Source organism: Spodoptera frugiperda, chromosome 3, assembly GCF_023101765.2.
Source record: "Spodoptera frugiperda isolate SF20-4 chromosome 3, AGI-APGP_CSIRO_Sfru_2.0, whole genome shotgun sequence".
In the NCBI taxonomy this organism is placed as follows: domain Eukaryota; kingdom Metazoa; phylum Arthropoda; class Insecta; order Lepidoptera; family Noctuidae; genus Spodoptera; species Spodoptera frugiperda.
The window spans coordinates 1977235-1995761 of record NC_064214.1 but is presented as its reverse complement, the minus strand read 5'-3'; the positions used below and the strand labels follow the sequence as shown (position 1 = coordinate 1995761).

The following is an 18527-nucleotide window of genomic DNA, read 5'->3' as shown; positions in this document are numbered from 1 at the left end:
AATCTCTGTTTTATTTTAGAAAATAGAAACAAGGCTACGTTATCACACAACCTTTTGTTCCACGAATGAAATGTATAGATTGTAGCCAAACCGCAAAAATAGAAAAAGGGGAACCTCAAATTGAAACTGTTTCAGGAATATTCCATACAACCGATGTAGGCTCGGTGGTAATAGCTTACGCAGTGGACTACCCGACTGACTATTCTAGTGTTTGTAAAGAGCGTTAGTCGATACTAACGGTTTCCTGTGTCTGTGGTGGAATAGAGAAACTAACACATATTATATTTAACCGACTTTATAAAAAGGAGATTCTTTATTTTACTGTATTTTATAATAGGTATCAATTTTTTTCTGAGAGTGTGTAGGTATGCAGTATACATACACCAGTTATGTTAATTAGTTACTAGTTATTCTCCAAGGCACTTCTCATCTAGTTATTTAAGAGATTGACACTTAAAAGTGTTAACTTGTAAATCTTGTAAATGCCAAAATTAATATCATTTATCGTCATGCCGTCAGCCCTTTGTGTAATCCACAAATTGTTATTCCAGGTCTTGGTATCATGTGTATGATTGATGATTGTAAACGCACCTACGACCTAGTCATTATAGTCTGGGGCCAATGTTCAAAAAAAGAGAAACAAAACCTTATTAGAGACCTCTCTATTATAACTATATTCTACAACAAAGTTCTCTACACACCCTCCTTAAGATACACACATAGAAAACCAAATCACTAGTAACCAAACAGCCTCCGGTCTATACCAGTGACGCGAGCCTCGACGCTACGTGCTATTGGCCTACGTGCTGGACCGCCGACAACCCTTACCGACCACTCGACCGTTCGTAACTTCTATCTACACACGGTTTGATTTTGGTATTCCATTGTGTTACTTTTCCGAAATAATAAAAGGCTTAGAATTGATGTTTGTTGTGAAGAAATGGGTGAAGGTTTTTATTTTATTTCATCTATGATCATGGTACTTGCAACAGTGGCGAAATATTGGAAAATCATAGAAATTAATAAACATGGTAAATATCCCGTTTCTAGTTTTAATGATATAGGTGAAATTAACTATCTGATCTACTACATCACAATATTAGTTTACTAGTTACTTATGTTAGTCTCAAAAACATTGATTGGAAATTCCATTTCGAAATAGCAATTTCCACCACTAGTAAATTATCAAAAAGTAAATTTTATTTTATTTTTCACACTCACATAAACCGCTAAAGAAACATTCACAATCCCCGCCAAATAAAAGCCAATAGCTAAGCTTGACATTCCAAAAACAACAGAACTGAAGCAATTTGTTATCACGTATGGAAACTACGTCAAAGTACGAACAACTCGTGCGGTGTCTACAAACTTCCAACAATTTCCACTTGTCTTCCATTTAGACGTCTACACGGCCACAAATCTAGGAATTGCAGTTTTCCAATCTCGTTGCCTTTTTTGCAACGTAAAATGAACATTGAGTTCAGGGACGTAGGAATTATTTTTCATTCTTCTATTGTGTCTTCTTTTAGGAATGTTTGTGATTGGATTTTTGAGATAGTAAACGTATCGGTGACAGTTGTAAACAATTCTGCTATAGAAAAAATAAGAGACTAACGGCAAGTTTTAAGTCTATGATAGAATTTAAGCCTAATTTGTATCGAATAAGTAAATCCACAAATAGATGGTACTATGGCTAGACTACCTATAGCTTAGCCATAGAAAAGTATAGTATTCAATTATTTATGTTTTATATTTTGTTCTATTTCGAAAACGAGGCAAATAAATTAATCATTACACGTATTTTGTAGCATATAACAGATTGTACATATTTACTTATTTTTTCTTTGATCGACATGTACCGATGTCTCATTTATTATTCTTCGCATGTCACTTGCCTCAGTAAGTGAACAATGAAGTTATAAAGATTTTCGCTTAAATCATTTTCGTTATACTTTTTCCCGACGAGCAAGAAGTATCCGGAAACGAATCGAAATGGTAAACAAAATAAATTAAATCTGTTATATCTCATAGAGTATTTGCAAGATATTTTCTGGATGAGCAATGTTGGAGATATTGAATTTTGTAATACGTAGATAGTAGGTATAGGTAAATTTTAATTTTCTACAGACCCACCAGTTTTGTGTTTAAAACGAATAAATTATACGTGATTTACAATCAGTTACTAAGCTTGCAAAATGCAAATAAAACACTTACAAAAGTAAAATCAGAAAATAACAAGATTCTAAACGACGAAGGAAATACAAAGTCTAAACAAAATCCGAAAAGTTCGTTCTCTCAAAACATCTTAAACACTTACTTCATTCGTATAACGATGTCTCGAATTGAGGACTTCGAAACTTTTCGGACAAAAGACGGGAAACAAAAATAAAAAGACAGCTTTCAAAACGCCTGAGGTGTCAAAACAAACCAATGATAGATCAACAAAAGTTGGTATAATACAAGGGATGGCGTAATGATCATTGCTTCCAGAAAATTCTTATCATGAAGTCCTTTTTTGCTCAGTTTTTAGGTGAAGGCCACACAATGAGTAAAGTGTTGAAATAAAAGGATAGGGAACTCAAACGAGCCGTGGAAGAATGGAGAAAACAAAGAGAAACAATTTAAGAAAACGTAGCTACGACGAATAATTTGTTCTGCACATTGTGCAATAGATGCAGATGCTTTAATTTTGTAGTCGTCTCGTAATGTCCTTTGTTTTGCTGTGATGTTTAAAGTTAAACCCATAATAATACGGATTTTCTTGAATTATTTTAAGAAACTGTATCGCAACAAAACTTGGTAGAAAACAGTAAAATGGCCAACATTAGTTTATTATTTTATTTTAGCCAACTTTTATTTGAGTATCTAAATCCCAAATCATCTATCAGACTTATCGTAGTTTGATTCATTTTGGAGAAACATTCATCAACTACAAGAGACACGTATTGGTAATGTTATAACGGACGGCCCGTAATGGCTGACCAGATGCCATTCCGAGCTCCCATTCTGTCCCAATGTTGTTTTCCTTCGGGAAAATACTCCACATTTTCTAGTACACTCCCGAAAACATATAAAAAACAAGTTGTTGAACGGACAGTATGTCATATAATTTTGTGACACCGCTTTATTCGGAAACTTTCGGTTTTAGTGCAGTTTAAGAAATTGGGTTGGTTTAGTGCTAGTTCTAATTTTTCAAGTTGTTTGCTAAAATAACATGTTTTTATATGGTGCAAGTTTTAGCTCAATTACTTGTTTAAGTTTCTCTCGGTAATGAGTTAAAGTTTGAGGAAGTTTTAGATGGTTGCACAACTTCTTTTAGTGATACCATTTAAGACCAGAAAATACGGCAAACCACTGCACGTCAATGACATCCTAAAATAACTTTTATGTTATTGACAATAAAAGTTATCTAGTGTTACGATTTCATTCGATTCGTTTTCTCACCAGTACCATTGAAGAAAATAGGAGTATGAAAATTCCGTTCGGCAAAATGGCACATGGAAACCTTACATCTAGATCGAGATAAAGGGGCCGTTTTGGAGGCTTTATTTATTCTGAGTATTGTATTTCCGAAAGACATACAAACAGATAAACTTGCTAATCATATTTTTATCACAGGACCGTTAGATGCCAATTAAATATACGAGGTGGACAGACGACTGATTAAAGTCGCAGGGAGCTACTAGACGCAGGTCACTTTCAACCAGCTCAGCTGGAAGTTATTAGGAGATGTTCAGCAGTGGACGTCCTGTGGCTGATATGATGATGATGATTGAATATACAAAATTAAGGTCATAATAATATCATGACTTACCTAAAACATCAACACATCCAATCTGTTTCTTCATGGTGCTGGTGTTAATCTGACACATATAGCACCCTCGATCCTCAACCTTCAGAGGTCTGATGTGAAGCTGCCATGACCTTGGAGAGTCATTGGTGACTGCATACCGGGAACTGTGAGTTACCAGTCTTGTGTGCAGTGTTAATATTGTTTGATCATCAGCTCGGATCCACGCCACCTGGGGAGAAAGAAAATGTGGTATTAATTGATTTTGTAGTCTTTGTTTTAAGATTGGTAATTGGCGGTCCATTGTCTCTGCTTACCCTCATGGAAGACATTGATGTTGATATATATGCTTTAAGATTAACGTTTGAGTGATTGATTTTAAAATGAAACGAAGAGTGAGTTTTTATTTAAGTGAACATGGTTGAGATCATATCTCATAGAATTTCCTATATTGTAACTTAGAATTGATGTCGGACTTTTGTTCCCTGAAAAATTTTATATAATAGTACACGTTACTGATGTTTTGCCAATTTCACTTTGTTATTTGGTCTGTTTTTTGTTCTTTGTTTGTTTCTTCTCTATTGTATTAACAAGTCTTATCAAGGAGTCAATAAATTAATTGAAAAAATAGCGATGAAATATGAAGATTCATAAAAATATAAATTCATTATAATAAAACATTAATAATATCTAACAAATATTGATAGTTAAAATCAATCTTCCGTCCCAATCGTCGTAACAACTGATTTATAATATTTGCACGAATCATTGATTTACTGACGCGGATCGGGTTCTGTTCACCCATAACAAGGGAAATCAAGGGTTCAGCCACGGGTCGGATATGTAAGAAAAGAGAAATATAACTATGATATATGTATAGGACATATTTCTTCCGTATTTACATTGACATAACATTCTATGTCATGTGACGTCATGCTGCAGATCTCTGAAAGGAAAAGCGTTGTCTCCATACTAACTATTATATTGTTCTGTATAAGATTCGTAGCATATTGGTGCATACCACTTTATGAATTATGTATTACTTCATCATCAACAGCACGCAATGGTCAACTTTTTCTATTCATAATCTTTGTACATAGGACAGGTTACGTCATTAATGTTGATTTAAAAAAGTCGATGTATATCTCAATATAATTTCGAAGATCAAACAATAATTATATTTACAAACATCAAAATAAAGACGAAAATAGCTAAACAATTTATACATAATCTGCTAACAACATATTTTAATTACATCTCAAAGAGATGGGAAGTACCACATCCTGTATAATGTTGTATAAATAGACCAAAGGCCACTGTGTATTCTGTAAGACAAGAGGCTTACATAAATATGAAGCAAATGGGAGTGTAATTAAACACACAATGTTACCGTAGAACAATGGCCATAGCTGGAGGCCTCAAACCTAATGTTCAAAAGAAAACGTGTTTTTATAAAGCGTTACAAGATTTAAATAAAAGGTATTATGCTATTGATAAAATTGGGTGGAGGTGTATTTGTATATGACCTTTGATGAGACAATTATTATATGTTTTAGGTTTTTTATGGATTAGGGGGCAAACGAGCAGACGCGTCATCTGAAGGTAAGCAGCGCCGACTATGAACACCTGCATCAGGGTTCTTGAGAAATTTTAACCAACAAATATTATTGGTAGATAATTTTGTTTAGACAATTTTGATTTTTAAAAGAAATCTTAGAGAAACTCTTGTTTAGTATTTAGGTTTCAAGTTAAAGGTCTTACCACAGATGAGTTGACGTCAAAATAATATGCTACAAACTTATAACAATACATACATCAACAGCCTATATAAGTGGCCAAAGGCCTCATCTCGTACGGGCAGGTTTGAAAAAATAATCATCACGTTTGCTCAATGCGGGTTGTCGATTTCCAACTTATAATTATAAAATTTAAGCTCAGCCTTCCTCACTTTGTTTTCCTTCACGGGTCAGTAAAATTACACATCTCATCGAAATTGAAAAACTAATTACAATACTCCACCAAATCTATAAATAGAAATCCTTTCGATTAGTAATCCTCCCAACCATTACTTCTAAACCCGTCAATAATAATGAAACGGATTTCTTTAAAAAGGTCAGAAATCAAATGAAATTACATTACCGAAGTTAAGTACAAATTCTAGAATATAAAAAGAAGACGAAAAAGGGAAATGGTTTTACAGCCACATTCTGTATTTGTTCGGCACATTTTAATCCAATATTATCTGATTTGAGGGAGCGAGGTAATGTCGGTCAGAAGCAGGAAAAGATTATTGTAATAAAAATATGCTCTGAAATTAAGTTCCCATTTCGAGTGTAATATTGTAAGTACATTTCTGTTTAGTGTTCGGTAGACAGGTTCCAAGATTAACTTGACAAATGGTATTTAAATGCTAGTCAAATGAATGTATAGCCCTTGTTTCGGATCGACACTGTCATTCGACAAATCATGTCAATCTTATACATTGTCTTTTCTATTCACTGGTTTGACTATAATATTTTTATTTTAAATACCACTTGGGACTAATTAGTAAAGTATTCATTTAAAGTCCTAATTACAAATTTTTTTTGCTTCCAACTGTTTCCACTTAGAGACATCTTCGTAGAAAATAATAAATCTAAAAATAAAATTCAAATAGAGTTAGTTTATTTTATTTATTACTTGAATAAATAATGGTACCTTTTGACTCAACTAAATGGCTAATTAACTAGGTTACTTTACTGGAAAATCAACAAACTTGAGGAGTATTTTATTTACGTTTATTTTTATGATTAGCTAGTTTTCAAATGTTTCCAAGAACTTGTTCCTTTTTATTACTTCTGTAAAGGTTGACACCCCTACAAAGGGAGGTTTATTTCAATAAATCTGAATCCGGCATCATCTTAATATCTAATCTTTATGGAACACAATTCTCTTGGAATTTAGGAAGCCATAAATAAACGTTGAATTACTTATTATGATTGAACTTTGGAAAATGTGGAGTATTAAGGAGATTTTCTATTAAAGACTTACAAACATAATATTGATGTTCGTACTCTTAGGAAAAACGAACTTTGTATTTTTAGGGAACATCGGATTTTTTAAATGTTTGGAAAGTATTTTGACTTCAATATTAGTGATAACTGATAAGTCATTATTGGTAAAGGGCTGTTTCTGCCCACTTTTTTATGATTGGGGTTGTATAGTTTTGATATTGAATAATTATTGATTATATGTGTGGATTGAAGTTGCATTCACATTGAAATTAGTTTCAAGAGTAAGCACTATGGACATAAAAATATATAATAAATGTTCATACTATTACTATTACTGAATATGCAATATCAGTGGTAATAAAATTCTATAATATTTATTAGTCTGAACTGGGTAACATTAGCGTATTTTATCTTAAAGATTGCCAAAGATAAACACGGCCCAACATATAAGATATATTATTATGTCTATCAAAATCTAGTATTTTACTATCTAAAATAGTGCATAGAAACACGGTCCAACCTCAAAGGAAAATTAATTTCTATGCCTGCAGAGGTTGTCCGGTCGATATCAATATCCAAAGATATTTGAATATTCTACGATACTCGCATGAAATCCTTGTCATACATAAGCTTATAGTGGTTTAATACAGAATGAACTATGCATTTAATAATATATATATTATAGCAATACACATACATGATTGTAATGTTGACTGTTGGGTAAATTAGACTTGTAACTAAACTTGTAGACCCCTAATCTTTCCGCGGGCCTTTTATTAACCGACAGCGGATTATACATGTACACATTTGACCGGGAAGCAGTACTTACTTACGAAACTAAACTGCGGTCACAGCAGAACTTACTAAACTGCGATCTTTAAACCACGAGCTAAATTTGGAGATTATGATAAATCTTCTTATCGTTTCTGAAATACTGTTGTATGAAAAGACTCGTTAATATTATTTCACAATTGTATTTGCAAGTGCAAATGTAGGGCAAGGGATCTGCCGTTCGGTTCCCGAGTCAGCAAAAGCATTACTGTTTCGGTATTTCGACAATTTCTCAGTAGTAGCACTGAGTCTGTAATTGTGCGCAGTATATGGGTCTTATAGCATTAACTGTGAAAAGTGGGTGTACATTGTACAGTAGACAGAGATACTGCATTTTAAAGACCTATCGAAGACCTTATCAACGTATTTATGTTTACAATCAATCAGGCAAACTTGCATTTTACAATACTGAATACACAGGCTTTTAAAAACCCGTGTAAATATAATTACGAACACATCCTGTGATGGCACATAATAAAAAAATACACTGTATTTTCACAATCCCGCCATGATTGCGAAAGTGCCTTTGGCTGAATATTCAATACGCAATTCATATAATCTCGCGAACCCTTTTTCGCCATGTGATTTATTATTTCCCTATAAATATGCATTTAATTTTCTTCTTATTTTTATTGGATAAGTGTGTATTGGGATTTTATATTGAATTTGGTTTTGGTGTTGTATTGATTTAAAGATATTTTAATTGAGTAGACCCTTTCAATTAATGTTTTGCGTTGATCTCCTTTTTATAATAATCTCGTGTCAGATTGTTATACAACTAGTTATAGCAACTAGCTCCTAGCTTCACTGACGGACAGACTGACAAACTATTGTTCTTTCTTTGTTGATGTTTCAAAAGTACCTAAGTATGTGGTTTAATTGGAATAAATGATTGGACTTCGACTTTTTCGAATTTGGATAACGAACGACAAAAGATAAGAAATTAATTAAATTAAATGTATGTCCTTTTTATATATAAAAAAAACAGGAATTTTCAATTACAGACCAAAGTTTTTGGTTTCAAAGAAATGTTATTACTACGAAAACGAAACCACAGCTATTAGTAGTGTTTACCATCGAAAGTAAAGAACTTCAAAATTAAGTTCGGAACTATTTTCTTCGCGAAACAAGTTCCGAATACAGCTATTTACAATATTAGCGACTAACAAATATAAATTCTTCGAAATTCCTTAAAATAAAGTCGTGATCCTCTGCAACGATGGGTGTTATCCGTTTTTCAATAAATAAAATTGAAAATTATATTTTTTTATTGAAACACTATTCTTCTATTACACCAGCATCTACCCGCGACTTAGTCTGCGTGAAATATAATAATGACTTCTGGCAGAATAAATTTTCTTGAATTAGTCTTTTCTAAGATATATTCTACGGCTGTAGCAAACGCTATCAAAATCGATTCAGTTAATAATTATGTATATATATTTATCTGCGGGGTTTTTAAAATAAACATATTACATTAAGAATGTACTTATTGCCCTAATTTGGTTGTATGTTCTCTCCCACTATTTATTTAAAATATTTCGGTTGCGCTCAAGAAGAAAGTAGACACAGTTGTCTATTTGAATGTGAACACTCTAAAATTATCATACATAACACACGCCTTAGCAAGGGCTTTTAATAAAATAAATTGGCGAAAATTGGCACTTGCATAATAATGTGCATTGTTCCTATCACTTAGGGGACCAAATACACATCTGTCCACATGAGACAAGTAATCCTCATTGTCCCCAATAACTCTATTAGCATCATTATCACCAACATTGTATCCATAGCAACCATATGTTATAGAGATATCGTTAGCATTACAATAGTATCTTGGCAGTCGACTAATTAATAGTTTAACCATACATTGTTCCACTAATTATAATTAATTACAAAGCGTCAGCATTCAAGGGTATTGTTGGGATAAGATAATAGCATTATAAATATTGGACTGTGTCTATGGGTGTCAATTCGGAGGGCGGATAGACGGCAACGCTAGTTGAGTTACAAGTATGCAAGTTGCCTTTTTGAGGGTGACTTAGTGTGGGTTAAGGGTCTTCTTTAGAACTAAGTTTTATAATCACATTTGATATTGAGTCTTATACAATCTTCCCATTTCACGATTCCCAAACAACCCTTAAATTCCTTACGTCCAAAAGGCCAACAACGCACTTGTAATGCTTCTGGTATTTCGGGTGTCCATGGGCGGTGGTGATTGCTTATTATCAGGTGATCCGTCTGCTGTTTTACCGGCATATAACATAAAAAAATTGCTTTAAAAAATTGAATTGGGTCAATCTTAATTATAATATCACAGCATCTATTTGTATAAATTCGTATCGCTTTTGAAGTATCTATAACTTACTAGTCGCCAAAACCTAATTATGGGTCACAATACGAATGTGGACTATCTGTTCGGCATTTATATTATTTTTTATGAAAAATTATGATAATAATAATACTGGAAGTATTAAATATCAAAACCTCATAAAATATTATCCAAATCGAAATTTAACACAATCTAAACAATTTTAGGGCGAAAAAACGTTACAAACAGCGTAAGGTCATATTCATTTATTATTTATGTGATGTAACTTATTTACTTCAAGCAAGCGTGAAATGGATACGTAAACACATAAATCATATTCCTATATTGCTTCAGCTCTTTTTGATATACCTCCATTTACATAAGTAAGTAAACAACTTTAATATATTTTGGGGTCTTTGAAAACTTAGAAATGCTATAAATATTTCCATTATTAATATATTATATATGTTTAGTTTATTGACCTTCGCAGTCTGGTGGTTTCACTCTATTGATGGACTTTTTTTGAGAGAGAGAGACGAAAATCATCAGACGGGCGGTGAAATGATATTCTAGAACGCCTCACCATTAAATATTTATTCTTCTTTGGCTTAAATCAACCTTTCTTGGAAGGGGTAAAACTCACCTACGAGAAGGGAAAGGTGAAATGATTTTCTAGAACTCTTCACCATTAAATATGGACCTTTTTTTTTGAGACGAGAGAGTGTCATACTCTTGCTGACTAAAAACCACCTCTTTTCTACTCCTGCTTTTCGGCTCAAATCAACCGTAAATTTAAATAAAAGCAGGGAAACTGCAATATAACCCAGTAGCTTACACAATGTAAAAATCAGCTTAGTTTATAGCTAGCAGGTTCTATGTAGACGTGGATTTAAATCGTGATGAGTCGGCTGTTAGCTAGCTTGTGGGAGAAATTGCAAACGCTGCCAATCTCTTTGTGAAGAAAAAGGCTGACTCCACTACCTCAGAATATGCGGATTTATTGATTCCTCGTTGACTTATGAACTTTCAAGAGGATTAGGTTGAACATGGAAAGTCGATTAACGTTTTCAAAGTACTTAGATCTTAGGGAATTATCTCATGAAAATTTAACTTGGAGCCTTAAGTCCGTTTCGTGTTTAGTAATAAACAATAGAAATGATTTTTTACTGCTACGGTGGTATTTGGTAAATACATTTGTATATATTTTTTAAATTGTTGTAAGTCTTTTAGTAAATTTTCATTTTTGTATTGTGTAAATATTTAAAAAGAAACGAAACGGATTGCTGTACTTAGAACTCAAACAGATTAAATTATTTTGTTTATGAGGAGACAATTTTATCGTGCTGTGTAAACATTTATCACTAAAGTAATCATCATTTTTACCATTTTTTCTATACCTAACTCTTTCACACAAATCACTATCAATAAAACAACCAGAAGATCAACAACAACACAGAAATCCTACACTCCACGACTTAGAAACACAACAGTACAAAGCAATGCTAGTAATGAATTCTAAACATGTACCGCTCACAGTTAGCTGGCTTCGGCAAGCAACAGATAGTGTATGACACTTGAACCATGAATATGCGACTTACTGCACTTACTGCACCTAGTTTTCATCTGAATGCTTTAGTAAACAACGGTGATATTTGTTTGGAGAGTTTGACTTTTGTTTTATGCTTTCCGTGTGCTGCATTCGTGTACGGTATATGGACATATTGTCAACTAGCTTCTGCTAGCGGTTTGGTTCGTTCCGTGGGATAAAAAGTATCCTATCACCTAAGTCAGTTCATAGCCTGTTTGGGTACTAAATTTGATCGATTTCCGTTCAGTAGTTTCATCACACAAACAAACTTTCACATTTATAATTTGAAGTGTGATATACTCAACTCTATACAGGTACCGTATGTACCGTACACATTTTGTAAAAGAAAATCAACCAAACAAAACCTCGAAATGGAAGCTGTCACTTCAATGTTTCGAATAAAAACAAAAGTACGAAAAAGTGTGTCGAAAATACTCCAGACATCTAAGCCGCCAGCCTACTAGACTTAATAAAGGATTCAAATAAAAATCTCTCTAGACTTTTTTATTTAAAAAAAGCTACTTAAGTTAATTCACCAACAGATCTGATTTCACAAACAATTCAACGAATTCGTCGCTTTAAATGTCGCATCGAATAATGGTACGAAACAGAAATTACGTTTCGCTGCGATCTTCCCTGAATTATGGATTGAGCAACGTAAATGACAGGACAAAATGGCTCATTTAATAACAAAGCTTTAAAACCTCAACAGCCTTGAAGGACCGGTAATGAATTCCATAAATATGTATTGATGCTGTCACATCAATTTTATAAATACACAATGTTTTACGGAACGCGTGAATTATTACACAGTCCACGAGTTGAAGGAATGTACAAATCGTAATGAGATAACGCTTCGGTGAAATGCAAATGAATTTGACGGTTGGCTGGGCACGGGACCAGCGAGATCCCGGGCACGGGATTGGGAACAAATTGGAGCAGACGACAAAATTTGCACTCTCATTTACGAGTATACATCCCTGCCTGATTTACAATTACCGTTTTACTTACAGTTATTACTAGGGCCTTGTAAAGTTGCAAGGTCCCTCGGAAATTAAACGGCCGTCATTCAGTTCTATTGCGTCTGTAAATTGTAATGATAACAAGGAAGGAATGGAGGTGGGAAGAAGATTGTTAGGGGAAGTGATGAGTAATGAAAGCTTTGTCACAATGTCAGTGCACCTGTGCATAAAATCAATATTTATTGTCAGATTGTACCATTATACTAGGGGTTATTCACCTTTTGTTGATCAAGGATAATTTTTAACATTTTTGTTAGGCTATTACTATCACTTTTTATACTTACTTACTTATGTTACATTTACTTGTCATTCATTGTTTTTGTAACACGAAACAAGGAAACAATATGCCTACCGTATCTTTCTTGTTAGCGAGGCTACATCAATATAAGGAGCTTAATTCAATTTATTCACAACATATAGTAAATACAAAATATATATACGCAGATACTTTTATATGTATATTTACTTAAACATTTCCTTCCTCATTTCAGATTCATACAAACCAATGATCTGGATGAATGGTTCAGAAACATCGTACATGACATCAGGGGGAAACGTGACGTCATACGGATAGTACACGATCACTAAGTAAGATTAAAAAATAGCAGCAACATTGACGCTCAGACGATGGAACGTATTATAAGAATTTTCCAATATAAGTTGACTTTACATTTTGAAGACTTTCGTCACAACGAGAGGTCAGGTGTTCTGGTTTATAGTGTGATGGTTCCGTCACCATATAAGAGGTGGCGTTTCCTTCATGCTCAACGCGTTGAATGTGTTTCGTTACCTTAAACAAAATACGTAAAAAAATATTGCATCTTGGTACAATATTTACATTTTAAGCTTGATAAACAAAAATATGTTTATCGAGGGAATTATCGAAATAAATTACATAAACATTTTTTATCATCAAAGTAAAAAAAATATTGGGCGAAGTAGACTTGAAATGTACAGCGAAGCTATTAGACGTCGTAATAAAAAAAATATTGTGGCTCGAACCAACCAGTCAGGATCAAACGTGGGTACGCTTCTGTTTAAATGACATTGCAATTGATCGATTGCTTCTAAAAGGAAAAGAGCTCGTTTTTCATGAGCGAGGACACTAAATGGATCTTCGATAAACGAGGGTTATTTACGAACCACTACTGCGCCGCAAAAACACATCATGAATGGTGATTCAGACAGATAAATGTTTCTAAGTGTTTCGGATTGAAACATCATTAATTTCCTTTTCAACAAACCGAGATTGGCCATTCATATTCCCGGAGTTTGACTTACACATCATAACTTATTTATAAAATGAAAAGAAATAATATATTTTTACTCAGACCCGTGCAACGGAGAGTTTTCCAGATATTTTCGAAACAGTAATATTTTGCATAGTCGAGTTTAATTTTGAAAGTTGTGGAACTACCGCCATCGTTTAAATTTCAAGTGAACATATTTCATTAAAGTTTTAAGAGAGTAAGTTCGGTATAAACCTCTTAAGCATAATCGGAGTGACCTTAAAGTTGACTGTGTTAAGCTCTGATTACTAAGTGGGACCTGATAATATGGATGAAGCACGCTCTTGAGAAAGACAAACTTTAGTAAGCCCCTCAAAGGTATCTGAGAGCCTTTTTCATCATCTTCTAGCAATTTCGTGTTGAATTACTTAGCGGTTTATTTGATACCAGTTTTCATACTAATTGGTGAGTAGGGATTACTTAGAAAATTAGGCCCAGAAACGTAGTCTGAACGAGTTGTAAGTTGCTAACCAAACGTCGGGTCCTTTTTCTAGTCATCGTAATAGTAGTTCAAGATTACTTTCTTCAACGAAATAATGATATGTACCGATGTTTGATCTATCCTTTTGGGATTTAAAAACATGTTTCATTCTAACCAATATCAGGAATTATACGAAACCAATATTGTTGATTTTGAGATTAGTTTCATCCCTCTTATAACAAAATCGAGAGATTTATAACGCAAAGAAATATATTAGAGTAATAATAGCTTAAACGGAAAGTGGAAAATAAAGATATCGTCAACATATAAAATATGTTTTTTGTGCGAAATCTCTTATTTTTCAACGAGGGAATATAAGACGAGGAAGATCAAATTTTATTGTCCGTTTTCGAGAAGGAATTCTGTTGATGTTTATTTTATGACTGCGAAGTGGCTTACATTATAATCTAGACTTCAGATTGTTGGATTTAGGAGCGAAGATGTTTATTTGAAGTAGGTCTTACGCTGAGATTAACTGCCCCGAGTTTTGTCGGCGTGATTGTCGGAGAAAAACAAATATGAATTTGGTTAAGTTGATTAAAATTCAGGTAAAATTTTTTGTTTTTGCAGTTTTTACCGTTTTTACTGTGCGTTGGTGAGATGATCAAGATCTTTTTTTTTATAATAATCATCCAATGACTTCTCTCGCCAGGGCAAAGCGAGAGGGAGTGTCAGACTCTTACTGACTAAAAACCACCCCGTTCCTACTCCTGCTTGTCGAGGGAGCCCTGGTAACCCCGCTAGGTAGTCCGCAGCACCGGATTAAGCATCAGCCCTACTGGGCCCCATCTGTGGTGGTCTGATGGCTCTTTGAGGCGCCGCACACACGGGTCTGGTCGGGCGGCGAGCTACCCTTGCTCGCCGTCCGCAGACCCGCACTTACGGTGGCCGGAGATCGTCGCGATCCCCGACGCCCGGAGTGTCTTTCGCGTCGGCTGGGGCGTGAGGAAGTTCGTTCCGCGTCCCGCCTCCTCCTTAACTAGCATAACTGCTTCGCAGAAGGAGGAGACGGCATCCCAGTCCCCCTCGCTCCGCACCATGGCCTGAACCAAAGCCGGACGCGAGAGGTCGCCGTCGCCGATCACTTCCCTGAGGACACGGCGGTGTTCAGCCCACGCAGGGCAGACCGCAACCGTACTGCGGGGGCGCAGTAGACGGATCTATGGTGGTTTGATGGCTCTTTGAGATGATCAAGACTAAGCTAGACTAGGTCTAGAAAATGACTAATTTCATATTTCAAGCACTTTTCATATTTTACATAGTGAAATCTCCTTAGTGTATTGACTTTAAAATCAATATAAACACTTAATCTCTATTTAACCTAATTTAGTTTGATGGCAGTATTTTCTCCTTTATTTTTCCATAGATTATGAAATTATTTTTTACTTATTAAGTAAATAGGGCAATCTTTCCTTTATTGTTGCAAATCCTTCTTCGATGTAGGTCAGAGCCATTAGCGTTATCTTGAAATAACATTGCTTCAGTGGTTATAAAAGAGTATTACCGTTCATTGAGTCTTGACGGCTAATTGACATAATTTTCATATACTTTCATATAATATTGCTTGTAATGATGAGGGTTATTACTTTATCATAATATTGTCAGTTTAATAGAGCAAAACATGTTTTTATTTGAGAGTCAGCTTTGCGTTAATGGTAGAATATTTTTCTTATTCTGTTTAAGCGTACCTGTGGATTGGCTTGTGATGGCCTTCCATTTCTCAAAACTGGCAACGATATAACGTCCTTGTAATTTTAACAAAGAATTTTAAAATACGTTTAAGTTATATGTAGGACTCCGTGCTCCTACTGAGAAATTTTCAAAAAATTGGAAATGGGCCCGGTATATGGCAATAGGCTCACCACCTATTACATGGGACTTACAACATAAATTGTAAAAAGTGGGTGTACATTGTACAGCGGCATTACGTGCCATAATGTGCACTTCTGTCTACCCCTTCGGGGATAAAAGGCGTGACAATACGATTATATGTAGGATGCTTTATACGAGGGAGAATGCCGACTCTAGTAAAGAATATAGATGGTTTTTGTATTCATTAAATAATAAGTGCTACCTTACCTTATAGTCTCCAAGGTCTGACACAGAACAGGTGAGCACAGCTTCTCTCCCAAGCGCGACGGTGACGTTCTCTATGGGTCCTATGAAGTCTGGCTCAGCATCCCTCAGTGATGCTGTGGGACCCACTTTGGTGATCGGCAGTGTTGTCTGATGCCGCATGTTGCTCTTTATAACTGTTGACAAAAATAAATATTTGCATCACAATAGTGTTGAGCAATTTTAATCTAAATATAACAATATCTAAATAATTAGCTAGGAATTGAATTCAATAGGGTCTACTAACAAGGAATTTATGTTGAAAATAGGATTAACAGTTACAATAGAACTCCAATTATCCGAATTAATGGGGACCGGGACCCATTCGGATAATCAAATATTCGGATAATTGGACTTTTTAAAAAAAAAATTGCCATTGGAGAGAATTAAAGCTACGTTTTGATATTGCACTATTTTTTATTGAATTAAATGAAAGAAACATGATATTTTCTCATGTTTTCAATGTAAATAAAATGTAGGTACTTATGTACAAGTTTAGAAATAAAAATCACACACGCGGGGGGTAGTCAGTGTAGGCACAACGGCAAGTTAAGACAAGGCAAGTCAAGACTTGACGCGCAAACACTGGCTTCGCGGGGGGGAGAATAATAGCGCACTTAGACTGTTTTTGGACAATTTTGTGATTCGGATAATCGGCGATTCGGATAGTCGGAGTTCGGATAATTGGAGTTCTACTGTATTACATTACTGTTTAGTTTTGAATTGTAATCACATTTTTTTCTGTAAACAAGCCATAAAATATTACTTAAAGACTTCAACTTCCAATCACAGAATCAAATCCATCATGGTCAGTAAGAGACATATCACGAAATGCAGAACAGTGAAATTTCGAAAGCAAGCTGTGCAGGCTTATACACATTTACCGATAACTGCGTGGCTCCTAAATCAATTGGAAAACGATGTAGCACTAAGCGATTATAGCAGGATCGTTCCTCGTCTAAATTTGGCAGCCACGTTTGAAATTTCAAGTGAAATTCTACAGAGTACGGATACCGATTTACGTAAGGATTATTAGATTTGTATCTAGACAGATATATATTTGAAATTGAATTAGTGAAATAATTTGTATTTTGTGTGTGGTAAGTACGTAAATGTATTAATGTTGGAAGTATTTAAAATAATAGCTTCTGTCAACGGCTTTTTGATAAAAGACATATTGACAGACTATTCTTTGTTTCTTTTTTTGACGTTTTAAAAGTATCTATGTTTATTTGGAATAAATGAAATTTGACTTTGACTAACAAGTTGATATGATCTACCCTACGTTAGTTGACGCAATAAACATAAAGGCAAAATACTTAAACAGCGTACATACAATATATGTACAAGCACAAAATAACTATAACATACTGAGCTCGTGGAAAATTCCAGATCTGGACCGGTTAAAATCTGGAACACAGCTCAGATTTTCATTATGTTCATGTATTAAATTACTAAAGAATCACACTTAATACATTTTATTTTAACGTTACAAAAATAAACAAACCGCGTAATGAACAACCCACACAATTAGTCTTCACCTCAAAAACTCTCAAATGTAGGATCATCAAAACAACGAAATTATGCTATTGCTATCCCTTTCCCCAGAATTTTCCTTACCTAGATATTTTTAAAGCTTTTTGGCATCGCTGAACGTAGATACAGAGTGGCCGGACATATAAAGTAGTAATTTATGTGTCATTGTCGACCCTCAGTCAAGTGAGAGAGGTCCCGACCCTCCCTATTCAAATTAGACTAGCGATATATATTTCCACTCGGATTCCCATCCTTACGCTATTTCATAACTTCAATGTGATTTCGGACACACGATTAAGCAGAAAAATATGTAAGAAAAGGATATGTACGGTCAACCGCGCGTTGGTTACACTTGAACTGCAAAAAACGGTCTTATTGTTAATGCGGTAGAGTTGGTATCAGTAACAGATTTTATTGTAGGTGCCGTATAGATAAGTTTATAAAGATTGTATAAGATTTTTAATGTAGAAGATTTTTTAGGTTTCTGCGTAATAAGTTATGTAAGTAAAGATTGGCCTAAAAAATATAAACAATATCACACTTAATTTATCCCCGCAGGGGCTGGCAGAGG

General features: G+C 34.5%; 1 protein-coding gene and 1 long non-coding RNA gene across 2 annotated transcripts in view; one reads left to right on the top strand and one right to left on the bottom strand.

Moving 5' to 3' along the window:
* The window catches only part of LOC118274183 (lachesin), an 88807-nt gene that overhangs the window by 17926 nt on the left and 52354 nt on the right, over positions 1–18527 (bottom strand). The window contains exons 3-4 of the mRNA XM_035591614.2: positions 16385–16557; positions 3815–4022 (exon numbers count right to left, since the gene is read on the bottom strand). Of these exons, the coding sequence (XP_035447507.2) occupies positions 3815–4022; positions 16385–16557 (381 nt within the window). The remainder of the gene's footprint in view (positions 1–3814; positions 4023–16384; positions 16558–18527) is intronic.
* Positions 12010–13355, top strand: LOC118274184 (uncharacterized). Its single transcript, XR_004783460.2, has 3 exons — positions 12010–12238; positions 12527–12727; positions 13027–13355. It is a non-coding gene; the product is annotated as an uncharacterized LOC118274184 (long non-coding RNA).